The 23,268-nt window shown below is 43.7% G+C and overlaps 1 protein-coding gene across 1 annotated transcript in view; it reads left to right on the plus strand.

Annotated features, from left to right (window-relative positions):
* Nucleotides 1-23,268, plus strand: part of LOC102959469 (A disintegrin and metalloproteinase with thrombospondin motifs 12) — a 301,054-nt gene that overhangs the window by 233,529 nt on the left and 44,257 nt on the right. The window contains exons 17-18 of the mRNA XM_042956966.1: nt 7,024-7,150; nt 15,681-15,891. Of these exons, the coding sequence (XP_042812900.1) occupies nt 7,024-7,150; nt 15,681-15,891 (338 nt within the window). The remainder of the gene's footprint in view (nt 1-7,023; nt 7,151-15,680; nt 15,892-23,268) is intronic.

Here is a 23,268-nt window from a genome sequence, read left to right on the forward strand (position 1 = left end):
GTTACATGTCTTATTTTGTTTTGTTTTCAGAATTATTGAGATAAAAGTGACACATCATAACATTGTATAAATTTAAATTGTACCGGATGATTTGATACACATACATATTGTGAAACGTTTACCACGATAAGGTCAGCCAACATATCCATCACTCCACAAAGTTACCTTTTTGTGTATGTGGTGAGAACATTTAATATCTGCTCTTTTGGCAACTTTCAGGCATACAATACAGTATTACATGTGTTTTGCTTTTTTAATGTTTATTTATTGATATTTGAGAGAGAGAATGAGTGCGTGCACAAGCTGCAGAGGGTCAGAGAGAGAGGGAGAGGGAGAGAATCCCAAGCAGGCTCCACACTGTTAGCTCAGAGCCCGATGCGGGGCTCCATCCCACGAACCATGAGATCATGACCTGAGCCGAAATCAAGAGTTGGGTGCCCCAGTATTACATGTGTTTTAAAAAGCAAAACAGAAAGGCTTAAAAGCCTGGTTGAGGACCTGAAGTTCACAAAAGTCAAACACCCTGCGGGGCACCTGGGTGGCTCAGTCAGTTAAGGGTTCTAGTCTTGATTTTGGCTCAGGTCATGATCTCATGACTTATGAGATCGAGCCCCAAATCGGGCACCACACTGAGCCTGCTTGGGATTCTCTCTCTCCCTCTCTCTCTGTCCCTCCCCCACTGTACACTCTCTCTCTCTCAAAATAAATAAATGAACATTTAAACAACAACAACAGCAACAAAAGTCGAATACCCGGCTCAGAGGCATACTGTAAATGATGGGCAAATCCAAACCATAACAGGCTCTCCTGATTCCAACCTAGTGTTCTTTTTTCTGTCTCCAATTTACCAAGTATTCCTATCTACTAGGAGAGTAGTTTCCTCTCATAAAATTGAGCATTAGAGAGATTCCTTGCTGTCAAGTATATCAGGATGGAATAAGTTCTGCTACCATAAGAAATCACAATCTCAGGACTTCAACACAGGGAAGGTTTATTTCTAACCCATTGTAAGTCTGATGCAGATTGGGTGGCCCAGCTTCATCTTGCAACTAAGACATCTGATATGTGTGGCTTCCAGCATGCCCCACAGCAAACAGAAATGGAAGAGGCAGACTGGCTCTTATTAAGGGCCACGGCCTGGTGGTGACACAGATCATTTCTATTCACCTTTCATTTCATTGGTTGGCCTTAGTCCTCTGAGTACAAGCTGGAAACTGTGAACAAGTGCACGGACATTTGTAGGGCATCCACTCTCTTGGCTGAAGGCTGGGTGAACTTCTCTAAGGTCTGGGGCGAGGGGGCGGGGAAGGGTATGTCAGGTACTTGGGGCTCTTCACTCATTTGGGGGGCTTTAATAGTAGTCCCGTATGAGGCCTCTGCCTCTCTTTTTTGGATCATGTCCAAGTCTGTTCTGGAACTTCCTGCCTTTAGCTTGTAACTACTGCCTTTAAAACTAGGGCAGCAATAAGGGGAAGTGCCAAATTCAGCGAGGTAGCCAAGAGAATGGAAGTGAAGGAGTGAATGGCCAGAAGAACACAGTCACCTACTCTGTGGGCCTCTCTCTTATATACTCTGTCTCGTCACCATTCCTTCACTCACTCCTCCCTGTACCTGTGCCCCCTGCCCCAGGAAGCAGTCCTGGAAAGGGGTCCAGCAATGGACATTGAGTCACGCATTGTCAACCTAATCGACGATTCTTGTATTTCCAACTTCTCTCTTCCCCTCCTTCAGTACAGAAACCAAGGGTTAACGTTTAGAAATCGTGGGGATCATGTTCATTTCAAAATGTGTGCTGTTTTGAAAATCCTAGTCCTCTGGAAATCCATTAGGTCAAAGCTGTGATTTGTGGCAGCAGCCGTAAGTGGGGTTGGTGTCATACTGCTATCCCCAGTGCTACCCCTGGCATTTCCAGATGTCCTGCCCCACTGCCCAGGGGGCTGGGCTTGCCGAGAAGCAAAAGCAACATAAACAAAAAATAAGTTGGTGAAAAATATTTCCTTGAGGAGCAGTTGTGAGGAAAATGAGGTCATGGGGACTATAGATACAAATACTTTTTCGAGTTCTCATCCCCATTTTTCTCTTCTTTAGGTGAAGTACAGGTTTAAGCTTTAAGCTGAAATCCTTTGTCCCCGGACACCAAGGAGTGAAAACTCAGCCAGTCCAGGCTGGGCAGGGGCCCCTCCACAAAACAGGAGAGCACCCACCCGCCCCTCTTTTCTGTTTCAACATGGGATGAATTCTTTGCATTATTACACATGCAATATTTCAGAGCATAGGAATACAAGATAAATGACTGATTGTGCTGTGTTCGTAAAGATGAGATGCATCCTCTTGGCTAGGAAATGAGATTCCCTTACCAAATGTGCATCAGGAACTTGGTTCTGATACAGCCTGATCCTTCAGCAACACCTCGGCCTGCTTGGGCAAATGTCATTCTGGTTATTAAACCTTAACAGGAACTATGAGGAAGCTGCCAGTGTCCATGTGCTCACCTGAATCTCAGTCACACTGCCTATTTGAGCAACAGTGAGCTCTTATTCTGGCAGAGAAGAAAGGCAACATATCTACTCTCATGCTGTCAGACACAGAGGGTGAAATGCTAATATTCCCGTAGGACACACATTGCTAAATATAAAGATGGAAGACCGCCTGAAACACTGAATCAGTCAACTGTGTATTTTTAGTTGCTTTGAGCTAAAACGTTCTATACTATAAAAGTAGGTTAAAAATATTATTGAAAAATTAGAAATAGAAAAAGTCACCACCCTGACACAATGCATTTTTTACTTTTCTTTTTTGCCTTTTTTTTTTTTTAAGTTTTCTTAATGTTTATTTATTATTGACAGACAGAAAGAGACAGAACATGAGCAGGGGAGGGATGGAGGAGGGGGAGACACAGACTCTGAAGCAGGCTCCAGGCTCTGAGCTGTCAGCACAGAGCCTGAGGCGGGGCTTGAACTCACAAACCGCAAGATCATAACCTGAGCCAAAGTTGGACACCCAAATGACTGAGCCACCCAGGCGCCCCTTTTTTGTCTTTCAATATGCTTTTTTCTAGTTATAGATGTATATAGTTGTGTGCATATGGATGTGTTTATGTACGTATACACATGCTTTCACTTAATGCCATTAACATGGGTACCTTTCCATGTGTTACTCAGTCTTCGTAGCTGTCATTTTTTGGATACATTATGTTTCACTGGCAAGACAAAGCAAAATGTCTTTTAGCCAATTTCTTATTGATCATCATATTCTGATGATTTCATTAGTGTTAATTTGTAGATGGAATTTCTGGGCTCATAGAGCATAAATATTGGGGCTTCTGGGTGGCTCACTTGGTCGAGCATCCAACTTCGCTTCAGGTCATGATCTCACGGTTCGTGAGTTCGAGCCCCATGTCGGGCTCTGTGCTGACAGCTCAGAGCCTGGAGCCTGCTTTGGATTCTGTGTCTCCCTCTCTCTCTGCCCCTTCCTGACTCACACTCTGTCTCTGTCTCTGTCTCTCTCTCAAAAATAAATAAACATTAAAAAAAGGAGCATAAATATTATGGCAATGTTAAGAAACTTATTACCAAATTGATTCCCATAGTAAAAGAGTTTGCAAACAGGTAGTAGCAATTATTTTATTTTATTTTATTTTATTTTATTTTATTTTATTTTATGTCTTGTTTTGTTTTGTTTTTATTATTATTGTATTATTTTAGCTTTACACTTTTTCACTGGGAAGCATTATAAATCTCCTAGCAAAATGGAGAATGTAACAGCAAACTCTTGCATGCCAGACACTCAGTTTTCTCAGATCTTACCATTACTCATGCTTATTTCAATCTTCATTTTTAAAGAAAAGAAATTGCACAAATGCACATGATAAGCACTCCCTGACTCCTCTCCCTTTCCTTTTTCCCCAGAGTTAACCAGGGTCATGTAACCAGTATTTGTTATTATCATGCATTCGTTAAATACTCTTATTATACATGTGAATACTCATCCACATTAAAAAATATTGTTTCTCGGGCATTTAAGCTTATAAATAGTGTCATACTCTGTGTATCGTTCTCTATCTTGTTTTACTCAGTATTATGCTTTTGAGATAAGTCCACACTAATGAAAGTAGCTTTTTGTACATTCACCTGAAGGTCTGCGTACCGTCCCACTGTGTGAATATACAATTATTTCTGCATTACACTATTCTGCAGTCAGTTATAAACATTTTTGTAGTGCTATAATGAACACCTTTCCTTAATAGCACTAAAGCTCAAAATAATCATGTACATTTAAGATATGTCCACATATCCTTGATAAAGCATGAGTATTACAAATAGGGACACACATTCCACTCTGACCCTGATGTGTGACTATAGGCTGATATCTAGATGACAATTCACTTCTTTGGAAAATCAGAATCAGATACTTCTTTGACCCCTTTAAAATTGCATTCGTCTTGGTACTAATCCATCTGACTTCGTCCACTGTAATTGTCAGGTAGGGTCAACCGAGTGAAGATACTGGTCTCTAACAATATCTGGAAGACTTTTGTAATATTTAGGACCATAAAAATAACAGAAACGTTGAGATGGATTTAAGCATTTACTGTGGAACGAGGCTTATATAGTTCATCGTATGCATAAACACATAGTATTTATAAGATAAACAACAAGTGACATATAGTGATACATACACCATTAATTTCAATGGAGGAACTCTGACACATCATTATTAATTTTGCCCTACGCGCCCCACACTATCTGCCCAGCCAGTATATGTTCATCACCACGCTGATCCACCAGACCAACCAGGCAATAGGGATTTTATGTTATGTTTTGTGTCCTTCTGCTACTGCTGGAGTCAGAAGCACGGAGCAATTTTTGCTATTCCTGCACAGAAACAAGCCTTTTGGGAGGATGTTTCCAACCTCTGAGAGTCACCTGACAGTTTCCTTTTAGGTTGTGACATTAAGAATTTGCCAAACCACCCAAAGTTTCAATGAAACTTCTAAGCATCTAAGCTTTTCTTTTTTCTGCTCTATAACTGCAGGTACATGTCAGTGTTTCTGGCGTCCACCATTTCAGTCTCTATCCACTCACATTGTCCAAGACTTCTCTACAGGTGTTTGTGTCTTTCCAAACAATGACTCATTCCTTGTGTCACGGAAGTTCCTTTTGTAATGTTGCTTCCAGCTGTTGACAGTGTTTTATTTCTAGGACAAAAGAAGAATAAGACAGTCTTAATCAGTTGAGAAAGCCTGAGTGTTTGAAAGGTTACTTATCTTCTTCAAAAGAAAAAAAATACTGTTTTAGTCAACAACAAAATACTGTCGATTCATTTAAAAGGATTCACTTACTGTATGACAACTCCCTCTGACATTTTTAAATGATGAGATGTGATCACTGACATCTGAGTATGAAAGCCAGCCTGGGAGATTATGCTGGAATGGGGCGTGTGAAGCAGTGTGAGGTGGCAGATGGCAGGAGAACGGGCTCCAGTTTGGGTCCTGCCTGCTATGTGTTTGTGGGGAAGTCCCTCCGTGTGCTAACGTGAGGAGGTGACCAGCTTATCGGTGTACTCGTGGCCTTTCTGATTCAAGAATTCTGTACACCAGCAAGCCCACTCAAGGCCTGGATGCCCTGAGAGTTCAGGGCACCAACCTGTGTGCACGCTGATGGCTCTGTCCCCTGGTGGGCAGGGGAGGGTGGGGGGAGAAGGTGGGTGGGGTCCCAGTCTTCAGTCTTCTACCCCAGTATTTCACATCCAGCATTGAAGTGTTAGCCCCCTCAAGAGACATGATGACTCCCTTCTCACTCTCCCTCCACCTCTCAATCCGTGACATGCTGGCCACTCCCCTCACTTCTCTTGGTAATGATGTCTTAGCAAAAGCTGTGTCCCTTTCCTCTGTCAGCCTGTGGGACTTCACTGTGCCTCCATTTCATCTTTCACATACGAATAATGGTAGTGTTGACCTCACTGGATTGTTGTGAGGTTTGGGTTTCTGTCTACCAAAATAGATAATAAGTAATACATTTTACGTATTATATATTTGTATATGTACATATATGTTTGTTTATTTGTACACACACACATACAGTTCTGAACAGCACCTGAGACAAGGCAAGTGCTACATGTGTTCACTATTATTATTTATCCAAAGCTAAACCCAGCCTACAGGTGTTCTTGGTCTGCCTACAGAACGTGCCACCCCTCGTGTGCTTTTCTTTCTTTTTTTTTTTTTTTAATTTTTTTTTTGACGTTTATTTTTGAGACAGAGAGAGACAGAGCATGAACAGGGGAGGGGCAGAGAGAGAGGGAGATGCAGAATCTGAAACAGGCTCCAGGCTCTGAGCTGTCAGCACAGAGCCTGACGCGGGGCTCGAACTCACGGACCGCGAGATCACGACCTGAGCCGAAGTCGGACACTTAACCGACCAAGCCACCCAGGTGCCCCCCCCCCCCCCCCCCCCCCGCCGTGTGCTTTTCTTACTCACATTACCGACCTGGTCTCCGAAGGCAGCAGTATTATTAGTCCCTGTTCTCAAAGCTTCTACTTTAGAAACATGACCCCTCAAACTTTACAACATTCTTTTGAATTTTATTCCTGTCTTTCAGAGTTTACTAATAATATAAACATCCCTACCCGCTTTGTTCCTTTATTAAGCTAATAGCAATTGTGTTATAATACCTGGTGACAATATCTGCTTTCGTTATTTAAGTCTCACTTTTTTTTTATTTGGAATATATGTATTGGTCTTGTCTCCACAGTTACATTATAATCTGTATATGAGATTGTGTGTTAATCTACCTATATTATCTGTAGTCCTTCTCAAGCAAGATATCTTCCACCCACTGTGAGCTGTAGCATGAGTGAAGTAGAGACTCCATTCCCTATCCATACTTTGAAAGCCAGACACCTTATGGACAACTTTCCCATCAGTGATAAGCATGGTCACTTGACATGACCAGGGGCCTCCCTGACACTAGGTATGTGGGCTCGGGATTTAACACGTGTGAACCTTTCTGCCCTGCCCCCAGGTATCCGCCGCCAGACTGCCCATTGTGTGAAGAAGGGCCACGGGATGGTGAAAGCTACCTTTTGTGACCCAGAAACACAGCCCAACGGGAGACAGAAGAAGTGCTATGAAAAGGACTGTCCACCCAGGTAACCACTGATAAAAGAGCTCTGTGCGTCTGATGTAACAGTAATCCAATGCTCAGTGATAAAGGAGGTTGGGAAGCTTTGTCATTAGAATAAATACAGAAAAACTTTTACAGGTGTCTGTGGCTATGCTGTTGGAGCCTGTGGCAACCTGTGAGTGAGGACATCTTCTCCCCATAGAGCAGTATTTCTTACAAAGATGTGCTCTGTGTTTTTTTATTTGGTAAGACTAAGTCTCAGAGCATTGTTGAAGAGAATGTTCTATGGATCCCCCAAAGTTCTTCAGATAACAGGTGTGGCTCTTCTAAGAGCACTGGACCGGTGCAACAGTAGCCTTCACCTTCAGATCACTGGGCCCACCTGCACTTACGGCTGCCTGGAAGGGTGGTCTTCAGAGCAGGCTCTCTTAATCTCAGCACCGTTGACATTTGGGGCCAGATAACTCTTTGTTGCAGGGCTGTCCTGCACGCCCTATGATGTGTAGTGACACCCCTGGCCTGTACCTGCTTAGATTTTAGTAGCAACCTCCCCCCTTCCTCCAGGTTGTCACGACCAAAAACATCTCCAAACATTGCTAAGTGTCTTGTCAAGGGCAAAAGCACCCTTGGTTGAGAAGCAGCATTATAGAGGTATTCATTTCCTGCTCACCATATTGGTTCTAGATATTGGAGTCCCAGAAGGTGGCTGTAATGTAGGGGCTTATGTTAAAGGCGGGGGGGGGGGCAGGTCGGGAGCCAAGGAGAAGGAGAATGGAGAGAGGAAGAGAGAGGGGAGGGACAGAGAAGAAAGGAAGTGAAGGAAGAAGGAAAGAATGAATTCTGGAGAGTGTCTTCATTTTCTAGTGACCACAAACAGGGGTATATTTAGGTTGCCAATCTCATCAGGCATTCATTCCAATCCTAAGAAGACACACTAAGTTTAGTCAAACAGGAGGGGACTCGTTGGTATCATAAATCAAATAGGTGACGAACCGAACTCTAAAGAAGAGCTAGAAGAATGTGATAAATGTTGAAGAACTGTGTAAAAAGAAGAGTCTAGGCAAGTCAGTGAAGGCAAGCAATATCTGTCTCTAGTGGGGGCAGACAGGCTGGCCCCAGAGGCCAGAGTCAGCGGGTTTATTCTCTGTCCAGCTCTGTGGGCTCTGGTGGAGAAGGAGTGGGCTGTGAGGCCGGGAGCCAGATCCTGCCGTGCGGCAACAGGACAGAGGCACTGCCTCACCTCACCTTGGTCACCTCGCCTTGGTCACCTCACCTAGCTGCAGCTCTGGCCAGCACTAGGTTTCGTCTGCAGCTGTACTTTCTATAATTTCTTCTCAGGGAAGAGTGAGCCAGAAAAGCAAAGGTCATGTCTGGGGGCTGGTCACTAGCCCACAGCTCTGCAGGGCTCACGTGCTTCCTCACCCCCAGTTCCCCGCAAAGTTGATGACCCTGTACCAGTAAATTCCTGTTGTGCTCATTAGACAGCAGCCATGATACATGTGCCTGCGTGCCCGGGGTTCTGTCCTTGCTTTTCAAAGCCACTTGCTCTGGTGGGTTAGATATCCTCTTAAAACGATAGATGGTTATTTCCTGGCTCTAATTTTGTCCCTGGGGTTCAGGTTCTCCTTTTTATTGTGTTACATAGTCTCCCTTGGCCTTACGATTGCCAATGAATAGTTGTTAAGCTCCTGTTACTTCCCATAAGAGATACTGTGGTGATTATAGCCATGTAAGAGTTACCATTTATTGAGCACTGAGATATTGTGATACAATAAAGGATATATATTTGGTATCTGATAAAAAAAAATGCCTCTGATAAAATCCAATAGTCATCATGATTTTAAAACTAAAAGCTCTGGGGGCGCCCAGGTGGTTCAGTTGGTTAAGCACCTGACTTTGGCTCAGGTCATGATCTCACAGTTCCTGGGTTCGAGCCCCAAGTTGGATTCTGTGCTGACAGCTCAGAGGCTGGAACCTGTTTCAGATGTGTGTCTTCTTCTCTCCCTGCCCCTCACCCACTTACACTCTGACACCCTCTCTCAAAAATAAATAAACATTAAAAAAAATTAAAAACAAACAAACAAACAAAAAAACCCTAACTGGAGGAGTATGGAGAGCTTCCTGGCAGCTGAATACATGGAGGTGCTGGGAGGGTGGTGTGCCCCAAGGGGGTTATAGAAGCTCTGCCACCTTTCCCCTGCACCTTGCCCCATGAATCTCTTCCATCTGGCTGTCCCTGAGTTGTATCCTTTTATAATAATCCAGTAATCTAGTAAGCAAAATGTTTTCTTGAGTTCTGTGAGCCACTCTAGCAAAGTATCCAACCCTTGGCTGGGATTGTGGGAACCCTTGGTTCATGGCCAGCTGGTGAGAAGCACAGGTGACAACCTGGACCTGAAGGGAAGGCAATAGGGGCTGTGCTGGGCAGCCCAGCCCCTAACCTGCCCAGTCTGCACCAACCCCAACAGTTAGGGCCAGAATTGCTTGGTATGGAAAACCCACACATTTGTTGAAACAGAAGTAACTTGGGGCACCTGGTGGCTCAGTCAGCTAAGTGACTTCGGCTGAGGTCATGATCTTATGGTTCGTGGGTTCAAGGCCCGTGTTAAGCTCTGTGCTGACAGCTCAGACCCTGGAGCCTGCTTCGGTTTCTGTGTCTCCCTCTCTCTCTGCCCCTCCCTCACTCATGCTCTGTCTCTCAGAAGTAAATAAACATTCAAGAAGAAGGAGAAGAAGAAGAAGAAGAAGAAGAAGAAGAAGAAGAAGAAGAAGAAGAAGAAGAAACAAGTAATGTGAGAGCAGAGTAGAAGAAAACAGTGGGATTTTTAAGTACCTACTTCACTTTTGATGATGTTTTAGAGATACCTCATATATTCTCTTTATTGTTCTCGACTACTGAGGAAAATAATTATTATCATGCCTATAGAGGAAGAACTGTTCCTTACCTCACTTAGGATCATGCAGCTAACTAGTAGACAGCAGAGGTTTGAACCCGGGGCTATCTATCTATAAGCCTGTGGTCTCCATTACATCCCCCAAAGAGGTGTGCACCTCTCCCCTATCCAGGCTGTGTCTAAAGCAAAGCAAGCATGCTGCTAGGTGTGGTGGGTTCCAAGGGATCTTCATGCAGACAGTCACCTGCTGAGGCCAAGGTAGAGCTGGGGACACAGGCTATGTACAGAAAAGCAACACAGTCAAAGAAGATTCTGGTATCAACTCTGTGTTTTAAAGCATACATCAATCTGTTCCGGATATCTTCTTGTTTTATTTTTTATTTTTTTTAATTCACATCCAAATTAGTTAGCATATAGTGCAACAATGATTTCAGGAGTAGGTTCCTTAGTGCCCCTTACCCATTTAGCCCATCCCCCCTCCCACAATCCCTCCTGTAACCCTCAGTTTGTTCTCCATATTTATGAGTCTCTTCTGTTTTGTCCCCTCCATGATTTTATATTATTTTTGTTTCCCTTCCCTTATGTTCATCTGTTTTTTCTCTTAAAGAAAGGTTTAATTTTTTTAATGTTGATTTGTTTTTGAGAGAAAGAGAGAGAGAGAGACAGCATGAACAGGGGAGGGGCAGAGAGAGAGGGAGACACAGAATCGAATACAGGCTCCAGGCTCCGAGCAGTCCGCACAGAGCCTGATGCAGGGCTCGAACTCATGAACTGCAAGCTCATGACCTGAGCCGAAGTCGGACACTTAACTGACTGAGCCACCAGGCGCCCCTCTGTTCTGGACATCTTATTTACCTGTAGCTAAAGACTTGGCCTCACTCTTTTCAGAATTCACTTTCCATAAAGGTGGTTACCTTACCCACCTCCACACTTCAACTCTCAGAATTTCTAGTTGGAGGTAGCTTTACAACAAGATGCTACCAGTGCTAGAGGGAGAAGGATGTTGGGGCAAGAGTCGGGAGGCTGAAGGACTCTTCAGGAGGAGATGAGTTGACCCTTCAGCCCATGGACATGGGGAAGGAGCCTTGATAAAGGAATTCTTATGTGATACAAGCTGAGCTCTGTGAGCTTGAAGCTGACCCTTAGTGCGGTCTTGTGATAGGCTGAAAGGACATCCTGATCCCTGGAGCCTGCAAATGTTACCTCATTTGGAGCAAGGGTCTTTGCAGACATTATTAAGTGAAGGGGCTTGAAATGGGGATACTATCATCAGTTATCCATTTGGACCCTAAATGTCATTACAAGAGTCCTTATAGGAGAGAGGCAGAGGGGAATTTCACACACACACACACACACACACACACACACACACACACACACACACAGAAGGTGATATGAAGATGGAACAGGGACAGATTTGGAGACAGTAACCTTAAAGACTGGAGGGATGGTCCACAAGCCAGGCAATGCCAGCAGCCACCACAAACCCAAAGAGGCAAAGAACTGATCTTCCATAGAGCCTCTGGAGGGAGCATGGTGCTGCTAATGCCTTCATTTCATCCCAGTAATACTGATTTTATAACTATAAGAGACCAGATTTGGCTTCTAGAACTATTAGAAACCAGGTTTTTTTGGGGTGCCTGGGTGGCTCAGTTGTTTGAGCATCCGACTTCAGCTCAGGTCATGATCTCACACACAGTTCATGAGTTGCAGCCCCACATCGGGCTCTCTGCTGTCAGCATGGAGCCTGGAGCCTGCTTCAGATCCTCTGTCTCCCTCTCTGCCTCTCTCCCACTCATGCTCTCTCTCTCTCTCAAAAATAAATTAAAAAATTAAAAAAAAACCCTAAAAATAAAGTAAAATAAAATTTTTTTAAAAGTAAAAAACAAACAAACAAACAGGTTTTTGTTGATTTGAGCCACCAAGTTCGTGGTAATTTGTCACAGCAGCTATGGGAAACTAATGCAGGTGACACAAGCAGAAGAGCGGAGATGCCCCAACCAAGTTATAGAAGCTCCAAAGCTTGGAAAACCCTGTGATTGGGGCTTCTTGGAATGTGTGGCAAAGGAGTTTTTGGAATGGCACAAATCTGTCACTTCCTAAGGAAGCTTGCAGCCAGGCAGGCTATATGAGATGCATATTCATTGGCAAGGCAAGCCTTTGTCAGGGCAAGACCAGCAGCCAGGCATCTGGACCCCTTGCCCATAGTCCCGCCTCCTGGCCACTGTCCCTGTGATTCTTGCCTTGCTTGGGGCTTTGTAGTTGACATCTCTTCATCTCTTAGTTCTAAAAGCAGCATTGCTAGAACAAGGTAAATGATACCTGGTTCCCCCTGGAAGGCTTGTTAAGCTGAGTGCACAGATGCAGCTTGTTGATTTGGAGAGAAATTTTGAAATGGACCAATTCCACAGCCCCCTCTCCTACCATCAGCAATGAAGCCCCAGTAGTTAGAAAGGAGATGCCGTGGCCGCAGGCAGGAGCTGGGTGCCAGACAGCCACTGTGCAGCATCTTCCGGGGCCCAGGTTTTCTCAGTGAGCTGGTGATCAGTTCCACGGCTCCACTCTGCCAGTCCACATCAGAGCACTTCAAGGGAGCAAGACAGCCCGTTCTATCTCCCAACTTGTGCTGTCATATAGGAAACAGAATTTCCTGCAATTGCCTCCAAACAATTTGAAGATTATTGTTAAGAGGGAAGCATAAGGAATTTAACAAGTCTTTTTAAATCATTGTCATTTGGTAGCGTCTTTCGCTTTTTACACTCTGGAAAACAGTGTGCAGGTTCCTCAGAAAATTAAAAATAGACCTACCTTATGACCCAGCAGTAGCACTGCTAGGAATTTACCCAAGGGATACAGGAGTACTGATGCACAGGGGCACTTGTACCCCAATGTTTATAGCAGCACTCTCAACAATAGCCAAATTATGGAAAGAGCCGAAATGTCCATCAACTGACGAATGGATAAAGAAATTGTGGTTTATATACACAATGGAGTACTACGTGGAAATGAGAAAGAATGAAATATGGCCCTTTGTAGCAACGTGGATGGAACTGGAGAGTGTGATGCTAAGTGAAATAAGCCATACAGAGATAGACAGATACCATATGGTTTCACTCTTATGTGGATCCTGAGAAACTTAACAGAAACCCATGGGGGAGGGGAAGGAAAAAAAAAAAAAAGAGGTTAGAGTGGGAGAGAGCCAAAGCATAAGAGACTTAAAAACTGAGAATAAACTGAGGGTTGATGGGGGGTGGGAGGGTGGGGAGGGTGGGTGATGGGCATTGAGGAGGGCACCTTTTGGGATGAGCACTGGGTGTTGTATAGAAACCAATTTGACAATAAATTTCATATATTGAAAAATAAAAAAAAAAAAAAATAAAGCCTTCCACTGTGTTGTTACAGTGAGAATCACTATTAGAGCCCCAGTCCATAGGACTTTTACGTTGTAACCGGGACAGTACAGTGACTCATGTAGGGGGACTAAAGAACAGTAGGAGACAGTGCATAATCGGTTCTCCAGTTGTGTGGGAAATGCCAGCAGCGTTCTTGTAGGATAAAGATCACTGGCAAAAACAGACCAAATCGGGTTAGGCTGTTGTTAATTCTGTGCTGACTAAACCAGAGAGGTTGTCTTTTCGGGGTAAATAAATGGGTTGGGCTTTTGTCTTGCTGAGTTTTTTGCATTACATTTTTCTTCTGACCAATCCCTCAGACCATCTCAACAGCCTCCTGTCACAGATCGCCTATAAATATAAAAACAGTATTCTATTGTACATCTCCTAGGAAGGTGACATTATGGCAGACATCCAAAAAGTGAAATGGACAACAGAAAACAACTTGACACTGGCTCCTGAGCCCAGGGCCTGGAAGAGTCACACAATGATGGAGAAGGGGAAAAAAAGAGGGTTCCCTACCACTTTCAAAAGCTATTTCTAGGAGCGCCTGGCTGGCTCAGTCAGTTAGGCATCCGACTCTTGATTGTGGCTCTGGTGATGATCTCACAGTTTGTGAGTTTGAGCCCCAAATGGGGCTCTGTGCTGACAGTGGGGAGCCTGCTTGGGATTCTCCCTGTCCCTGTCTCTCTGCCCCTCGCCACTTGTGGTCTCTCTCTCTCAAAATATAAATAAATAAATAAATAAATAAATAAATAAATAAATAATAACTTTTTCTTAAAAAGCTCTTTCTGTGTTTCCATGGGTTCTACCTTCTAGAATCTTGAATAAATCATCCATGATAAGAAGTAGAGAAAGAGCTCACATCCTTGTTTTCCACAGAGAATCCAGAGTATTCATTAGCAAACACTTTTAGTTCTTTCAGTTGTCAAGAATAGCTAACAAGTAAGACATTATCTTAAGTTTCTTCTTTTTCTACTGCTTTCTGATCAAAGGGACCAGTGAAACCAGTAGTAGGTAGACTGCAGGAGATGGGAAAGAGGAAGGTAATGCCCCCAATTGATCATCTCCTAAATAATTGAAAATTAGTAATTGTTTTAGTACCTGCTTCACATTAGAGTAGAAAAATATTCAATTAGGAACCAGGGAACGAACCTAGATTCTATTGGATTCTTTTACTCGATAGTTGAGTGTCCAGCTCTTGATTTCGACTCAGGTCATGATCTCACAGTTCATGGGATAGAGCCTCACATCCCACAGCAAAGAGCCTGCTTTCTGCCCCTCTCTTTCTGCCCCTCTCCTTCTCTCTCTCTCTCTCAAAATAAATAGACTTTAAAAAATAACAACAAATAATAACAAATGATCAAGTTCTTATGTGTTAGGCTGTGTGCTATACACTATATATAAATTGATATTTTGTTTAATTTACAACACTCATATAAAGTCAGTATTGTTATACTCATTTCATAGATGAGGAAAGTAAGGCTCAAACTTGCTTGAAGTTGTACAAGAGAAAACTAGACCTTAGTTTTATTTTTCTTTAATGTTTATTTATTTATTTATTTATTTTTTTTTTTTTTTAACGTTTATTCATTTTTGAGACAGAGAGAGACAGAGCATGAACGGGGGAGGGTCAGAGAGAGAGGGAGACACAGAATCTGAAACAGGCTCCAGGCTCTGAGTAGTCAGCACAGAGCCTGACGTGGGGCCCGAACCCACAGACCGCGAGATCATGACCTGAGCCGAAGTTGGACGCTTAACCGACTGAGCCACCCAGGTGCCCCAATGTTTATTTATTTTTAAGAGAGAGAGAGAGAGAGACAGAGGGCGAGTGGAAGAGGGGCAGAGAGAAAGGGAGACACAGAATCTGAAGTAAGCTCCAGGCTCTGAGCTGTCAGCACAGAACCTGATGCAGGGCTTGAACTCATGAACCATGAGATCATGACCTCAGCCAATGTCAGACGCTTAACCCACTGAGTGACCCAGGTGCCCCTAGACCTCAGTTTTCTTGACTGAAAAGAGAGAGGGCATATTGCTTTTCATTCAGAGACATTGTTATTTAGCATCTACTTATGCTGTATGCTCGACTGGACTTGAGGCGTGGTTGCACAAGCCAGCCATGGCCCTGACTACTCTAGGAGGCTGGAGTACCAGCAAAGACCACCCAGCTCTGTAACCTGTGCTTCTGCACATGGTTTCTGTTTCCAGTGGCTGGCTGTACACGTATACTTTTGGTGATCTTCTCTCACATGTCCGTGTGTGTCTGCAGGTGGTGGGCCGGGGAGTGGGAAGCATGCTCAGCAACATGTGGGCCCCACGGAGAGAAGAAGCGAACGGTGCTGTGCGTCCAGACCATGGGCTCTGATGAGCAGGCTCTTCCAGCTAAAGACTGCCAGCACCTGCTGAAGCCCAAGACCCTCATTTCCTGCAACAGAGACATCTTGTGTCCATCGGACTGGACAGTAGGCAACTGGAGTGAGGTAAGCTTCATCCGTTCCCCACCCATTAACCAATCCAAAGCGACCCTAGAGAAAATTGCAGTCGCCAGTGTCTATCACCTCTGGCCTGTTTCCTGCATTTCCCACTGCCTCGTATCCTATCTTGCTTATTTTTCATTCTTACTGGGTCTTCTCACTTGTCCAGTGATCAGATACCAGTCAGGGATGAGCTGAATCCCACTTACACAGACTCACAACAGCTAATTTTTTTTTTAATTTTTTTAAGTTTATTCATTTTTGAGAGACAGAGAGACAGAGCATGAGCGGGGGAGGGGCGGAGGGAGAGAGAGACACAGAATCCGAAGCAGGCTCCAGGCTCTGAGCTGACAGCACAGAGCCCGATGCGGGGCTCGAACTCAGAAACTGCGAGATCATGACCTGAGCCGAAGTCGGACGCTTAACCACTGAGCCACCCAGGTGCCCCTCACAACAGCTAATTTGTACATTGTCAGGATTTTTGCTATTGTCCCGTCGTCAAATCACTGGTAGCAAATCAGGGCTCTCCCACCCACCCCAAGAGCTGGTTTGTTAAACGCTTACATTTATGTTTCACTGGAACTATTGTAGTTAACTAAAACCAGAGATGTGCTACTCAAATGGTAGAATGATAGGCAGTATACTTGACACTTGAAAAAGCCCCTCACATCATCCGTCTATTCAGCATCGGTCAAGGCCAGACCTGACCAAGAGTTGGCACATCTACTGTTATTAGCCATATAAATTCAAATAAGTGTTGTTGCATTTCCCCAAATTAATCTGATCTAATTCTCTGAGTGCAGTTAGAAATCAGTGGGCTAGAAGGTTAAGAAGAACTCCCAAGCTTCATTTGCCTTTAGGTCACCTGGAACCTGGTAGTGTCACAACTCATACTCCTACAGTCTGTCGTCGAAGTAGAGACTTTTTGTTCTCCAAGGGTCCTGGAGTCTCCAGGGGCCTTGCTCTGCTTCCCTATACATGTTTCCGTTCAATGACCTAAGGAATGACAAAAAATATATGATTTTTTAAACCAACAGTCCAGACTTTAAGGACAGATGAGTTTCCTTGGAAGGCCCATGCTTTCCATAATAATGCTACTATTGACCAGAATATCATAGGAACTCCTCTTAGGACTCACCTTCAGAGAAACAAAAAATACTGGATTTCGGAGAATGCAGGAAGTACTATCTGTACTCATAAAGGTACTATGAAATAGTATCTAAAGAAGAATTTGAAAATTTGTATAAGCAAAGGTTCCATCTCTGAAGCTGACCCTTTGAAAGCAAAAAACAATCATTTGAATAGAGCCACTCTGATAACCTTAGTTCCAGAACTTTATTTCATTACCTCATGGTCACAGTTCAGGTTTATTTAGCTTCTAATTCTGTGCAGAATACTGTCTTGGGCATTGAAGTGAAAACAAAAGGAAAATGGCGAGCACGGTCCCTATGTTGTAAGAACTTCCTATCAAATGGGAGAGATAGGACCCAAAAAAGAAAAAAAAGAAGAAAGAAAGAGGAAAGAAATATGAAGGGATCCATGCAAAGAAAACATACCTGCAAACTAATAGAGTACTATTAATGTGTGCACATATCAGCATTAGTCCACAGCCAGCCTGGATTGCTGTAAATTACAGTGTTGTCCAAATAAGGCTGAATGAGGTATTGTGACTGGCCCATTAAATCTGTTTACCAGGAATGTTTTGGCTGCATCATCTGAAGCAGTCAATATTTCCTGTCATGTAGAATTTACTAATTGCCAGATCCTTCATGCTTTTTTTAAAGGACTACAATTATATATTTGGCTGAGGAGTTCTTCATATTATGCTCCTATTTGTGGGGAACAAAATGATGTGCCTTAGCTGGGGAACAGGGGACCAAAAAGTTGGCACGATGTGACAAGTACTCATGTCTGTTGTTGCAAATACAGGCCATTGCATAGTGTATTGCCAGCAGACACAGAGTTCAGTCTCTAGCTTCCTCTTGATAGAGCTGAGCAGAAAGGCTGAGACCCTGCCTTCCATTTACGGGATGTTGTCATGAGAGGTGCTTTTAGCTAAATCAGCATCAAAATATCCATCCAGTGGGTCTTCTTTTCTTCCCTCGGCTCTCTTACTAATGCCTGCACACTTCAGCCCTGTAATGAGCTTTGCCAGAATATGATGAAATGTCTTTGTCTTTGATGTTCTAACTAAGCCCAGATACATTTATAAGAGAAATGATACAGTGCTGTCTTCTTGCTACTGTAGTATTTATGGTCCGGATCTTGTCTTGAGACTGACATAAATTGATGCAGGGCAGTGCTCCAGCACAGTTCATTTGGTCTGAACCGGGCTGTTTGGGTCACCCTGTATGAGTTGGAAGCTAGGAGGTAACTGGGCCAAAGATCTAAGAACTGTGAAGCTCCTGGACTCTGCAGGAGCAGGGTCGTCCTCCCTGGGCTGACTTCCCTTCCCTGTCAAGGCACTTCTGCCAACCCAAGCAATGAGAGAGGGTGGGCTCAGCTGTGTCCCAGCATACTCATCCCTGACCCAGCAGGGATCAGAAGGAGGGCTAGCGACAGCTGGCAGGGGGAAGGGGAGGGGAGCATTCTGCCCCTATGACCAGCCCCTCCCTCTCTAAGCTCATGCCCTGAACACTGACTCCTACCCTGATCTCAGATTTCACCAAGAATCTTATTCTGTTTTTACCCAACCTACTTTCTGGGCATGCAGGGTAAAGAAAGGGGTCTTGGTTTATCATAAAGCATCAGAGTTTCTGTGGCTCCCATTTTTATTAGGTCTATCACTTCAGTGACAGGCCTTGTGAGAGAAAGCCAGTCTAGTGGTGAAGGGCATGCACAGTCTCTAGAGCTTGGGGCCCTGGGCTCCAATCCTGGCTCTGCTACTAACTAGATGTGTGACTTGAATCTCTTTGTGATTACCTTTAGTTTTCTGTAGTGTGTTTTCTCCATCCATGAAATGGGGATAACAGCGGTACTTAGACTCAAGGGAAGTTATGGGGATTAAATGAGTTAATAGTTCCAAACTTCTTACTAGAACAGTGCCTGTAACATAATAGGCATTTCTTAGCAGAGTAAATAGATGGAAATAATAAGGTCATCTATCATTTGTTAAGTGCTTTTCACACTATAGAGTCTATCTCATTTAACACTTAAGATAACTTCATGAGGTTGATGTTGTTCATTAATTCCCCCCCGTTACTCCTGGCAGTTTAGTGGGATACTAATTTTCCTAGGTTTTTAAGCCCTTGGTGATCCCTAATTATATGGCCCTGAGCTAGTGTTAGAGCACTCTCAGCCTTTTCTCATTTATAAAAAGAGGGTTAATTTAAGGCTTGAAGATAATCCATGTAAGCCCTTTGCATGGTGCCTGACAAATAGTAAGTGTTCACTAAATGGTAACTTCATTCTCAAGCAAGAACACAAGTGTCTGTCTTCTATTCTAGTCTGATTTTGAAAGCCATGGTCAGTCCGTGGCACCCAGATGCCCTGACAATCTTTACCCCCCTGCATTTTCATCTAAACCCACGCCCCAAGCTCAGGGCCATTTTATGCATGGAACACTGTAAGCACAGGGCTTGGGTCAGGGTCTACAAAAATGTTTGAGACCTGAAAGAAAAGGTTATTGTATGCTTTCCATAAAAACAAAGGACAGTGCAAAATCAGAAATCAATATTTAATTACATATTAATGACAGATACTTGTTGGGCTTTTAGCATATGTATTAAACACTTTTATAGGTATTAACACAATACCTCGTAACAGCCTTATTAGCTCCATTGTACAGGTGAAGAAACACACATAGAGACATAGAGACTTCTCCAAGGTCACACAGCCTTTAAGCAAGGCAACCAGAATTTGAATGAAGGCAGCAGAACTTGTACTGTGAACACTCTGCCATATGCATCTCAAACGTCTGCAAAATATAACAGTATGACAGTGTTCATAAAAAATGTATTATGTTTGGAAACAATTTCTAGATCAGCTTTTGTCACTTTGCTGGAATCACAGACTATGCATAATGATTGCTGAGAAATCAGGGCACTCTTAAATTAAATGAGTTGCCCTCCCCAAATACTTTCAGAGCAAAAGAATAAAAAGCCTTTCAGATGGTTTTTATTTTTATTTTTTTAAGGTTATTTATTTATTTTGAAAGAGACAAAGACAGTGAGAGTGGGGGAGGGACATAGGGAGAGGGAGAGAATCTCATGACTCTCTTCAAATCACGAAGCTGTGAAATCATGACCTGAGCTGAAACCAAGAGTTGGATACTTAACCGACTGAGCCACCCAGGCGCCCCTGTCAGAGGGTTTTTAGAGAAAAAGATTGTATTTCCCTGGAGATTAGAGATGTTCCTTTAATATATTTGATGCGGTGTGGTGCAGAGCCTCCAAAAGCAGACATGCCCTTTCTGTGCCTGACAAAAAGCACACAAACAAATGAACACAACCATCAATTAACCAGCTTACTGAGGATCTGTTAAGTCAAAGCTGCTCTTGTGGGTGTTGGCGTGTCCGAGTGACCAGGTAGACGAAATGGCGATTTTCACAAACCAGGTCTCCTGGCTCTTGAGACAGAAGACCCTGCAGCACACACTGGCAGCAGGTCTCCTGCTGAGCAGGAAGCCAAGAACACTCTTGTGCGAAGACTCACAGAAATGCCCTCAGGGGCACCTGGGTGGCTCAGTCGGTTGGGCGTCCGACTTCGGCTCAGGTCATGATCTCGCGGTCCGTGAGTTCGAGCCCCGCGTCAGGCTCTGTGCTGACAGCTCGGAGCCTGGAGCCTGTTTCAGATTCTGTGTCTCCCTCTCTCTCTGACCCTCCCCCGTTCATGCTCTGTCTCTCTCTGTCTCAAAAATAAATAAACATTAAAAAAAATTAAAAAAAAAATAAATGCCCTCAGACTGAAGGAAGACGGAACAGGGAAGCTAGGAGACGCTTCTGAGGCACTTACCTGTGGTAGTCCCCAGTCGAGTTAAGGTCCAAGGTGCTTCTACGCGGGCTCGACCACCTTCTCTTTTGGCCCGGGATGTCTGTTCATGCCAACATCTCAGTTCTTCTCAGATGTCAGCAGCCTGTGCTTTGCCAGGTTTCCTGGAGGACACATACAGGAATCCTTGTTTGACACAACTGCTCACGGAAAACTAGCTCGGGACCATGTTGATTCTCTTCATCACGTCTGATATTTCTTTTCATATTTCATCTCATATTTCTTTCTTTTCATGTCTGCCATGACAAAGTAGCATGTTAAACTTGGTTGTTTAACAACATTTATTGTCTCACAGCTCTGGAGGCCAGAAGTCCAAGGTCTTGGCAGTGTTGGTTCCCTCTAAGGGCTGTGAGGGAGACTCTGTTCCATGCCTTCTAGCTTCTGGTGGCCTCTGGTTTCCTTATAGATGTTAACACCCTGATCTCTGCTTTCAATGGCGTGGTCCTGATGTATGTGTCTCTACATCAGAATTTCCCTTTTTATAAGAACAGTGGTCATACTGGATTAGGACCCACCTTGTGTCCTCATTTGTACTTGACTGCCTCTGCAAAGGCCCCACCTCCAAATAAGCTCTCTGAGGTGGAGCGGGAGGGGTTAGGCAGCGGTTAGGACTCCAGTATATCTTTTTGAGGGGACACAGCTCAACCCATAACAGCTACCTAAGTGTTTCAGCTTACTTTCAAAGCTGGTTTTAGCATGAGATCCAACCATTCATTTATAAATTCCTGAGACTATACAATTAATGTTTTTATGGCAAAGCATTAGCTGTTTCCTACTCAGCCCTTTAGCCCTAACTCTGTGATAAGCCCCAACTGTGTTTTTGAATAAACTCTCAGCACTATAGTTCTGAGCCATTTGTGAGCTCCCCTCCTCCACAGTGCCGCTCAGGTGGGTGGCTTGACTCATTTAGCAGCAGACCTTGTTCTCAGTGGGCTCCCCAAAGGCCTTAATCTTGAAGTAAGGGCAAGTAAGAGCAAGATTGACACCCAGGGAGGACATTAACAGATTGACAAGCTGCTTGCCTGGTACGGAGTTCAAAATTGCAAGGTAAGGGCATAAAATAACCATAGCAGATACTGGTTTTGAGAGTTCCCAAACTACTGGTTGAGATGAGCTCTAAGTGTGGCATTGTGTCCTGTATTTATCTCATCCGAAGGGCTTGACAGCTCCTAAGGAGATAAACACAGTTACAAGATGTACGGGAAGAAGCATGGGGCTGAACACAAAACAGTGCTGCTTGTTCTGGTCTGAGGAGGAGAAAAAGGAAACTTTGTTTTTAGCCCCAATATACTTGGCAGAGAGTTAACACTGTCCTGCTGGGCACAATATGCCCCAGGGCTAAAGAGTGGCATCCATCCGTTACTTGGAAGCTTCCGTGTCTACTGGGTAAGGAAAGCAGATGGGGAGGAAAGGGTAGGTGTGCTGGAAAACATATAAACTCCTCCCAGACCCAGGTCTCCATTCATGAAGTTTTGAGTTGCCATTTGGGAATGGGGCCAATAGTTGCAGATCATCCGCTTTTTTGAGAGAAGCTAAAAATCTGTAATTTTAATATGAAATCTGCTAATTAAAAAAATTTTTTTTATCTGCTTATTTTTTTTTTTGAGAGAGAGGGGGAGAGAGAGAGAGAGAGGCAGAGCGCAAGTAGGGGAGGGGCAGAGAGAGAAGGAGACACAGAATATGAAGCTGGCTCCAGGCTCTGAGCTGTCAGCATAGAGCCCGACGTGGGACTCGAACCCACAAACTGTGAGATCATGACCTGAGCCGAAGTCGGAGGCTTAACTGATTGAGCCACCCAGGTGCCCCATGAAATCTACTGATTTTTAAATGTTGGCTACTAATTCAGTTTTTGTATTTTGTCTGTTTGCTTGTTTGTTTTAAGATTGAGGAGGCCACAGAAATAATGTGTGTGGGCCAAATTTAGTCTTTAGGCTGCCACTTTGGAATTTCTGTTCTAGAATACTCTTCACTTTTAAAAGCTCAAAATCTGAAGTGTCTGGGTGGCTCAGTCGGTTAAGTGTCCAACTTTTGATTTCAGCTCAGGTCGTGATCTCACATTCGCGAGTCTGAGTCCCACACAGAGCCTGCTTGGGATTCTCTCTCTGGCTCTCCCCTGCACGCATGCTTGCTCTCTCTTTCTCTCTCAAAGTAAATTAATAAATGTTAAAAAAAGTTTTTTATAATAACAGCTGAAAATCTAATGTATTTTAACTAAACAGCTAGTTAGATAGCTATTATTTAGCCCTGTTTTATTCTTTTAGGTTGAGCAAATTTGCTCAGTAAAAAAGGTTGCTTAATACTTGTAATTTGTAATTCTCTCTATATGTGTGTATGTATGTATATACATATACATATATTTTATATATACATATATATTATACACATCTGTTAACC

Source organism: Panthera tigris, chromosome A1 (assembly GCF_018350195.1).
Source record: "Panthera tigris isolate Pti1 chromosome A1, P.tigris_Pti1_mat1.1, whole genome shotgun sequence".
Lineage (NCBI taxonomy): Eukaryota > Metazoa > Chordata > Mammalia > Carnivora > Felidae > Panthera > Panthera tigris.